Source organism: Montipora foliosa, chromosome 7 (genome assembly GCF_036669935.1).
Source record: "Montipora foliosa isolate CH-2021 chromosome 7, ASM3666993v2, whole genome shotgun sequence".
Lineage (NCBI taxonomy): Eukaryota > Metazoa > Cnidaria > Anthozoa > Scleractinia > Acroporidae > Montipora > Montipora foliosa.
The window spans coordinates 24,106,446-24,116,445 of record NC_090875.1 but is presented as its reverse complement, the minus strand read 5'-3'; the positions used below and the strand labels follow the sequence as shown (position 1 = coordinate 24,116,445).

At 36.9% G+C, this 10,000-nt stretch overlaps 2 protein-coding genes across 2 annotated transcripts in view; both read left to right on the top strand.

Annotated features, from left to right (window-relative positions):
- The window catches only part of LOC138010784 (octopamine receptor beta-2R-like), a 2,102-nt gene extending 1,196 nt beyond the window's left edge, over positions 1–906 (top strand). The window contains exon 1 of the mRNA XM_068857761.1: positions 1–906. This exon is cut by the window's left edge and continues 1,196 nt beyond it. The gene's annotated coding sequence lies outside the window, so the exon portion shown is untranslated.
- A 2,730-nt stretch (positions 907–3,636) lies between these two features.
- Positions 3,637–9,985, top strand: LOC138010486 (serine/threonine-protein kinase Nek2-like). Its single transcript, XM_068857470.1, has 8 exons — positions 3,637–3,837; positions 4,418–4,635; positions 5,523–5,760; positions 6,042–6,251; positions 7,136–7,212; positions 8,403–8,479; positions 8,669–8,732; positions 9,294–9,985. The coding sequence occupies exons 1-8, from the start codon at positions 3,742–3,744 to the stop codon at positions 9,574–9,576; spliced, it is 1,263 nt and encodes a 420-aa protein (XP_068713571.1). The 5' UTR covers positions 3,637–3,741; the 3' UTR covers positions 9,577–9,985.
- Positions 9,986–10,000: the final 15 nt, after the last annotated feature.

Genomic DNA, 10,000 nt, shown 5'->3' with positions numbered 1-10,000 from the left:
TTAAAAATCTTCACTGAACTGGTGAATTAAAGTTAGAGGAGCACTTTCTTGTTGGGTGATTGAAAATAATTTTTCTTAAATTATTTCAGTCAAGATGGAATTGGATGTCACACGACTAGACATAATTTTTGGTTAAATCAAAAAAGATATTGACATAAGTAAGTTTATCTTTAAAAGACTTTAAAATAGCGGTGTTTAAGAGCACGGAAATCTGCCATTTTAGCCATCTAGCAAAAACGTCGGCACGGAATATTAAACCATGTGTAGCTAGGGCAAGAAAATCAGCCGCTTCATGGCTGTTTTTCTTCTTTAATACAAAGATAAAAAGTAAGTTCACCAAATAAGTTAAACACGGGGATAAAATTACACACCACTAAAAGCTAACCCAAGCTGGCCTTTAAATAAAAGCTCTTTACGGCATTTTCTTTCGATGTCGTGAGTTTGGGCGGATATTCTGATGCCTTAAACTTTAAATGCATAGATGATATCAATCATCCTTAACAGCTTTTGTTTGCGTTAAAAATCTTAAAGTTATTAATAAAATAAATATTTTTTGGGTGGAACATCTGTGAAAATTTTCCAGGCCATTTTCTTAGTTGCGTTGTTTCCTTGGATAAGCTTCCACTTTGTATGGAACATGACTCTATGTTGTCAAAACCTCTCGATCGTAGGGTAGAAAGAAAAAGAACCAAACAGTTTAGAGTAAATAAGCCACAAGCGTTTCAAGAGTAGTTACAAGTTAAGAAATAGTCTACTTGCTCGAAGTGATTTGTTACTCTAACTTAAACCTTAATCTAAGTTTTTTTACAGATGCACTTAAATATTACTGTAATAAGATCGGGTTCATTCCAGTCACGTTGGCCCTCAAAAAAGTTGTGAAATAATTTTAGATTAGGGTTACGGTTATTTAGGAACATTGATCTTTATTGAAGGAATAAAATAACCTTCCAATTTGTGGAATTCTCTATTTTCACATTCCCCATAATACACTTTGCTTGCCCCCCAAGTTTTACGTATACCATTGTTTTCAAATGCTCTAGGGAACTTCCAAGAGCACTTGAAAACAATGGTATATGCAAATCTTGGGGTATACAAAGCGTATTATGGGGAATACTACTCAGCCGGGGAACATGATTTGGTGGAAACTTGAAAATCATGGTGGCAGATTACCAATTACACAATCTTATCTTTAGAGAGACGTTTTGACGACTTACGCTTAAATGCAGTAAGTCTAGTCCTGGAAACGAATAAGTTCAAAGCCAACCATGGCCAATAATCTATGCTGGGCGAAAAAAAGAGAATTTAAGTTGCAACCACTGAAAACTCTACTCTTTATCACCATACGTAAAAGATAACTTACGGATTGTAAAAGAGAATTGTGAGGAAACGAGAATTCGACCATAATTTCCGTTCTTGCAAAAGTCTGAGGAATCCAACAAGCAAACACGGTAAAAAGGTTCAGCAGTAATCACTCATTTAATACTTTGTGCGAGCAACCATTTTCTTGGCGAGACAAAGAAAATGTAACATACTTAACCCTTACCTTGAAGTGTCAATATTCCCGGGGAAACAGAGGCCGATAATTGAATGCCCATGAAATCAATGAAGACTTTTAAAACGACACTGTTTTCAAAGAGCCGGATAAAGCAGACAAACTTTAATAGGCCAGTTTCAAAAATGCTATAATACTCTTTGTTTGCCCTCCAAAATTTGCATTAGCATTGTTTCCAGTTTCTCTTGGGAGTCACAACTAATTGTCCCAAGAGAAAATAAAAACAAGGCTCATGCAAAATGTTGGAGGGCAAACAAAGAGTATTATGATATTTTTGAAAGTGGCCCATGAAGATGAACTTGAGCCAAGAAGGAATAATAATAATAATAATATCCCCATGCTCAACAAACCCACTAATTTTAATCAATATGTCATCGCTAAAAAGAATTATGTTTAAAATTTTTAAGAATCGAAAAACTAGACAGAAAAAAAGTTTTTCAGCAAATGGCTCCTTCAATAGTTTCAATATCTAGGTCAATTTAAAAATTGTTAAATGCAGCTCTTCTATATTATTGTAAATAAAGATTTGTTGTTGTTTGCTGTTTTTATCTCACCATTCGATTGCCGCGCCTCTCAATCATAGTATTGCAGATCTCTGCAATGAAAACGAGCTTTTGACCCGGGTCCATGAAATCGTTTGAGAATAACTTTTTCCCTCATCAATGGCAATCAGCTCATTAATAGGCCATTGCCGAGTTCATGTCTGCCTCCTCTTCAAAGCGAGTCTAATTGCGAAGCTTTTGTGATGGTAATTAGCTCTTCTTTACGTGTGAATAGACTCGCTTTGAAGAGGAGGCAGACATGAACTCGGAAATGGCCTATTTAGCCTGGAAGTGATACCTCACACATTCTTTACCCATTCCGTCAGTTGAGGAGAAAACTAGTGGGGTCCTAGTGGGGTAAATGTTCCTTGTTCGATGTCGAGGACTCTTGCCGAGTATAATCGCTTCTTCTTGTTTTCGTGAATTTTATAGATCTGTTGCATGGGGCTGGAAGTCTCTATACGATTCGGAATTTGGGTGGCAAATCTTAACGTCAAAGAATACGTGCGCGCATATCTAATCTTGCGTCTTTTGTTGGACCCTCTACTAAGTTGTTCTCCGGAAATGTTCTGTAAAATGGGCTCGGTTTCAACATCGTTGCATACCATGTTCAGGGTAGGTCGACTTCTAGATCGTTTAACTCATATGCATTATAGCCCTGAGTTATAAATCCCCCGCGTTTGCAGATCATAGCGTGGTCTACCGAAACACAAGTAATTTATCTCAAAGAAAAGATAACAACCAAGATAGGCCATTTCCGAGTTCATATCTGCCTTCTCTTCAAAGCGAGTTTAACTTCGAAGTTTTTGTGATGGTAATTAATTCTACTTTATACTTTAAATATGAATGAAAACTAATTTGCGTAAGAAAAATTTCGCACTTAGACTTGCTTTGATGAGGAGACAAACTTGAACTCGGAAATGGGCTATTTCATAAAACCAATTTGACTTCTAGCATACTGAAGTATTGAACTTTTCTATGCTAAACTTTTATTGTCTTAAGGCCGATTTAAATGGTTTCAACTTTGTGCGGAGGCTGTTCAAATCGTTTCAACGCCAACACTTTGACTGCAAAGAACCAAGAAATGGGAACGGGAAACCAGACTCTCCCGTCCAGATGAGCACACTTGTGTTCTACAGATGTTCAAGTTGATTCACACTCTTTCCACAAGCCGTATAACATATTTTACCTTTCAAAAATGTTGAAAGACCTACACAAAGGGGTTTGGGTTTTCTTTCTGATCAATAAAAGACATTCTCCACCTAAACACATTCGTTTGTGTACAAGAACCAGCTGCAATGTATGCAACATACCAAACCAGATAGACAGAATACCGCCGAAGCTGTTCTTAATGCCACAACTTGAGTTTGTTCATAAATGTATTTTATTGATTAAAAAAAATTAAAGGAAACGCAATTTTCCTTCGCGCTCGCGTGGGGTACTCCACGACATTTCCATTAGTCTTACTCCAAGTAACGCGGTAGGTTGCTGTTCGCAGGCTCAAGTTTGTCTCGTTTGAGGGGCAAACCGGCAAAAATAGCCAATCAGAAAGCGACGAACGAGCTTTCAAATGATCAGACCGGTGAAACTCTTTCCTGAGGTAACTGTTAATTCTCGAGCGGTAAAACGATATTGGAGAGAAAAGTTATGCCTTCCAAACTACTGGACTACGATATACTCAGTGAAATAGGTTCTGGCTCATATGGGACATGCAAGAAGGTCCGCCGAAGAAGTGATCAGAAGGTAGGCTTTCTTTGCAAGTAACAAATACCTTCATGAGACCCTTCATGAGCGACTTCTTCGATCCTTCTCCAGCTTATTTGGTTTTTTATGAAAGAATAAACTTGCCAGTGGCCGCGATAGTCTTCGAGTTAACCATTGACATTTACCCCGTGTTGTTTACAATAATTTAATAGTTTCCCACTTTCCCAACTTTATGATGTTACAATAGTAATGGGTACTGATTCCCTAGCTGGAATAACGAAGACGCTTTACGTATCATGGAGTCACGTAAAAATATTAACTTACATGTAAAAAATTACAATGCTTTGCCGGAGGTACTGCTATTCATAAGCACACTATAATAAAGCACAGACACTCAAAATGTTATTATAGAGTGAACATCAAGTTAGTAATGAAATAATCGGGAGGTAGAAATGTTTTGGGATCTAAATAATCTTGTTCAAGGGAACTTTTTTGAAGGACTGTTAAGGTCAAGTTGAAAACAGCCAGTCTTTGTCATTCAGTCCTGATACTCTTAATGCTTTAGTTCTTTTCCTGAACCTTACAAGGATTAATGGTAAACATGTTTTTATTTTTCAAGATTCTAGTTTGGAAGGAACTGGACTATGGCAAAATGACCGAGGCTGAAAAGAAAATGCTTGTTTCAGAAGTGAATCTCCTTCGAGAGCTAAAACATCCTCACATTGTTCGATACTATGACAGAATTATTGACCGATCCAATACAACCATTTACATTGTGATGGAGTATTGCGAAGGAGGTGACCTGGGGGCATTGATTGCTAGACACAGAAGGGAGAAGTATGTAACAACAACAACAACTTTATCCTACCCTTATATCATTACAAAAAAAATTACATCGGATAGAAGTAAATATCTAAAAAGATATTGGCGTTGTAAAATAACTAAATAGTTAACAAACTTGGAAGTCAATTTACAAAAATAGATTTCAATAATTAGGCTACAATGTAGTGCGGTATGTCAGAGGTTTCATTAAGTTTTAAAGTAGAAGGGACCTTGTGATAGAGTAAGGGCCATAAGGGACAGTACAGTTTTTTCTACTGTAATTATGCACCCTATAAATAAAGTGTTCTAAGTGAGCACCCTTATTTATCCTTTTGATCTTGAGACCTCCTTTGAGCAAAGGCGGGTACTGTACTCAGTGTAGACAGGTGCTAGTACCTGGGTCCTGGCTTCTAATAAAACCCCTAGTATGTGTTACCCCAAACAGTGACTAGGTTGCTAACTAGGTTTAGACATGGTTAGGGTTTAGCCCGGGTAAACAGACTTCATGGTCAAAATCCTTTAAGAGAAAAAAGTAGACATGCATGAAGGAGGTGCACACCTGAATTACGATCATTCTAACCCTTATCCTATCCCTTAGTGGCAATGATTATCAATCTTTGAGTATGTTTTCGTCTGTTTTGATGGACGACATTCGCTCATAATAATAATAATGCTTGAAAACAATTCCATACTGGACAAAAATGATCTCACACTGTTCTACAATGTCTTCAGATGATGCAAAAACAACCACAACGAGCTTGAAGGGATTTCCATTTTTTGGAGTTAACAAACAATACAACAGAACTGTTTGTTAATTTAATGGACTGTAGTGTGATGTAGATCATAGATCTAATAGAGCAACAGTTACTGTAACATGTCATTCCTTTTCAATTCTTTGTTAGGAGACTAATAGAAGAAGATTTCATTCAAAAGATTATGTACCAGCTAGTCACAGCACTTCAGGAATGTCATCGTAGGAAGGATGGTGCTCATGTCTTACATCGTGACTTAAAACCAGCTAATGTTTTCCTTGATGGAAACGATAACGTGAAACTAGGAGACTTTGGATTAGCAAGAGTTCTTCGACATGACACAAGCTTTGCAAAAACTTTTGTGGGGACACCTTACTACATGTCACCAGTAGGTTATGTTTCTCACTTTTTGAAGTAGTCCCATTGTTTTTTTGTAGTCAAATGATGATGCTGAATGCTGAGAATAATGGACGCCTTGACTGCAAGATAAACTGAATTAAAGAGTGATTATGCTTCTGGTGAAATATGGAAATTCTGCCACTGACAATAAAAACATCTATTGTATTAAGTACAAACATTACAGCAACTTTGCTAAATGGTAAATAGATCAATTAAATTAATAAAAATATGTCTTGTATTATATCTAACTAGCTGGCCTTATCTTAATAGGAACAAGTGAACAAAGAAAGCTACAATGAGAAATCAGACATATGGTCTCTTGGATGCCTGGTTTATGAGCTTTGCTGTCTATCACCTCCCTTCACTGCACTGAACCAACGGAGCCTTGAAGCAAAAATCAGAATAGGAAAATTCCGTCCCATCTCTGAACAGTATTCTCAAGAACTCAGAGACATTGTCAATTCAATGCTGAAAGTAAATGTAAGTGCTGAAAACAATGTGCTCATAACATAGCCGATGACCGCCAGCCGGTTGGTTCAATTGGTTGAGCAGCAGACTACTGTGTGAGAGGTCGCAGGTTCAACTTCGGCCGGATCAACACTCAGGGTTTCAAAAATAAGTGAGGAGAAAGTGCTGCCTTTGTAACGACACTTCCAAAATTAATGGTTACAATAGACTTTCAAGTCTTCTTAGATAAGGATGATAAACCGTAGGTCCAGTCTCACACCCCTTCAATGTTCATAATCCTGTGGGACGTCAAAAAGCCCACACACTTCTCACAAAGAGTAGGACATGTAGTTCACGGTGTTGTGGTCAGGCCTCATTTCATGGGTTGAGTGATATCACTAATGGACTGATAGCAGCTGCAAGCAGCGCCTGTATAAAATGATGTGCAGTCTGACCCACATATTTATTACTTGTAAAAAGCATATTTGAATAATGTGTGAATAGGAACTGCAACATATAAATTCATTGCCATTACTATTAACTTGGGATGAAGGACAAGTTTTACCCTTTCCCTCCTGAGAGTAATACTTATACTCTGTCTAACACAAGACTATTTTAGTTGTCAAATTGAGGCCACTGTAAGGGGTGACTGGGTTCAAATAAATAAAATGGAGTGCATCCTTTACTTGAGAATTGCACAGTATAATCAACCCACCTTATGATTATTTGGATGGTAATCATGTCCCTTTTTGGCCTTCTCTAAAACACAGTACATTGACAAAGTTAAGTTGCTGGCACCTTGGTGTACATCAAATCATGCTCGCTGAAGAAGCCAACTAGTTCAATTGTCTATTGACTTCATGTGACAAATTATTGATTTATTGGGTGAATAACTGGCGTTTACATTGCATGCACAGGAAGATCGTAGGCCGTCAATAGATAATCTTCTCAGCAGTCCAGTTTTTTACAGATTTCAAGAACAAGCAGATCTTATGTAAGTACTGGTTAAATCTATTTCATTACAATAGTGCCCTCACGTAAGGCACCTTTATTGTTTATGTTCAGGGATGTAGATAATAGCTGGGAGCCGGGAAAATTACCCGGCTGTAAAAAGCAGAAGCCACCTGAGAAAGAACTTACTCTCTCCCGAATGTTTGTAGAAGAGTATCAGTAGTTTTTTTTTTTTTTTAATCTGCCCACACCTTAGTTTCTCTTTAACCGTATACGTAACTGATATGAACTTAAACACTCCCATTTTTTTTTAGTTCGAAGGATTGCATTGCGTTTTTATTTGCAGGCTCTATTGTGTCAGCGGTACCATTTACCGCTCATGTATGCAAAATAGTAAATGTCAAATCTTAACAGACTTTCTGTAGTGGCCAGAATTCACTCGATATGTCGGGGAAAAGGGGAAAGAATAAAATTTGTTTTGTAAAACTGCCCTAAAGTAACACAACAAGTTCTAGACAACCGAGATTATCGAAAGAAGCTTCATCACTTCCACGGCAGCCTCGCTCAGAATTGCTTACTTTATTGCTCAGTCATCTCCACATTGATCATATTCCATATTTTACTCTAGTTTAGTTGAAATAACAAACATCAACATCAGACATGTTGACTTTCAGTTTACTGAAGCTTTATTTTGGGAAATCTGTTTATCTGTGTTCAATGGGAAAAGTTCCAAATGCCAAAAATGAGATCAATTTTGCACCAAAATCAAGGAAAACGTGTTTCAGAGAGTCTAGATTTTCAAATTTTCTGGGGGTGCATGCCAAAGGCACGATTTAATGGGCCTCCAGCCCATGATACCCGCCTATAATGTCCCCATTCCCACCTATAAAAATTTGTATCTACATCCCTGATATTGTAAGAAATTTTAAAGTGGAGAAATTAATTATGTCTGGAGGCCAAAAGCAATGTTATAGTAAATGGACAGGTGATTTTTTTAAGCCCTTGATGGTTTTCTTGACTTGTATGAAAGAAAAGTCCAATGTACAAAAGAAGACTAAATTTGTAAAATTACTTTACTCAGGTTAATATAATTATTTGTCATGCACTATCTAAAATGGTTCAATGTTGTAAATAGCAGTCAAAGCAAAAGAATAAAAAAATTACTTTTAAGTGAGGCAAAAAGTTGTATTTTAACATCATTTTTTTTCAGTTTGACCATTTTTTTATTTGTAGAAGTGATGCAAAGAAACAAGATGAATTTTACAGAAGATGGGAAAGACAACTAACTGAAAAACAGAAAGAGTTGGAACGTATGTCAAGTCATAGGATGTAACTTTTGATCAGGATTACCTCATTCTAACAACTCATTTTTGGCAAAGGAAATAAATGGCAACAACTCATTTCACCATATTTTCTGTTCAGTGGTGTATTTATAATAATTATTATTATTGTTATGTATTGTGATCATGGTGATGTCTATTTTCCACTTCATGTTGTAGGAAGGGAGAAAGTGCTTCTTGCTAAAGAAAATGATCTTGCTCAAAGAGAAGGAAAACTTACAAGGTGAATGCTACCTATTTTATTGTTTTGCCCCAAAATACTTTTTGTAATAATTATTGATCAGCTAATTTTTTGGCTTCTACATTGTTTTACTTTTGTTTGTTTGTTTGTTTGTTTTTTTTTTCATTGTCTCGTTGGACCAATTTAGGTGCAACATCAGGGAACTTTAGCAAGGACGGCGGCTGCGAGAAGAACATGTAAAATCCAACTTCGCGTTATTATAAACACACGTCTCGGTTACCTCATATCGTTACGCATGGAAAGTGCATGCAAACTTTCTTGGAACAAAATGGGTATCAACGGTTTGGGCGCCGTTTTGGTAGAAAATTAGAAATTTATCATCGAGTGATGGCGTCCTCCGCATAACCTCAAATTTGGTAATTTCACATCGTTGTCAGGACGAGAACGGCAAGGAAGTCTACCAAATGTGAGAAGGGCGTGTATAGGCGAAGTTTTTGGACGTTAAACTTACTGTTTTCTGCCGTTCTCGATCTCGTCGACTTCACCTTTGCTTTAGCTCCTTATTTTTGGCTGAAAGAACTAATTATTCCTTTCAATATTTAGGGCAGAAAGCCACCAACGACTCTGGGGTTTCCAAGAGGCAGTTCCTCTGCTCTCCAAACGTCCGCTTGCTCACGGTAACTTGGCAATGGACAAAGAAAATGACGTTCTTAACGTGAAGAGAAAATATACCTGTGATCCAGAGATTCGTGCAAAAATGTTCGAAGGCGTTACAAATAATGGTTTTGCAGTTAGACATTATCCTCCCGAACTGGAGTTTAGAAATGGAAACAATTTTTGCAATGGATATGTGCGACCTAGTAGATTGTTGTCTGACTTGAGATAGGAGTGCAGCGTTGCACTACAAATATAAGGGAAATCAAAACTGCGCGTCATTAGCCGTCGTATGTTATGTGTAAATGTGCTTTGCTTATACAGTAGCTTATTGTTCTTTATGACCTGACATGTTTATTGTGTTCCAAAACATGCACATATCACCTTATCTATTTTAAAGCCATTCAATAACAATTTACGGTTTGCGGTTACATTTGCATTAACCATCACCACATCGAATTCAATTTCCTTTTTCTGTTACTTTTGTGCTTTATTATCAGAAATTAAGTTAAGCTCAGCATAGAACGTATATTTTGTTTAAATTAAATTATATTGTCAAATATTTTGTTCAGAGGAATGTAAACTATCATTATTTTGTACATATATTTATATTTTGAATAAAACGAAGAAGAAGAACTTTATTTAAGTGTCAAAGT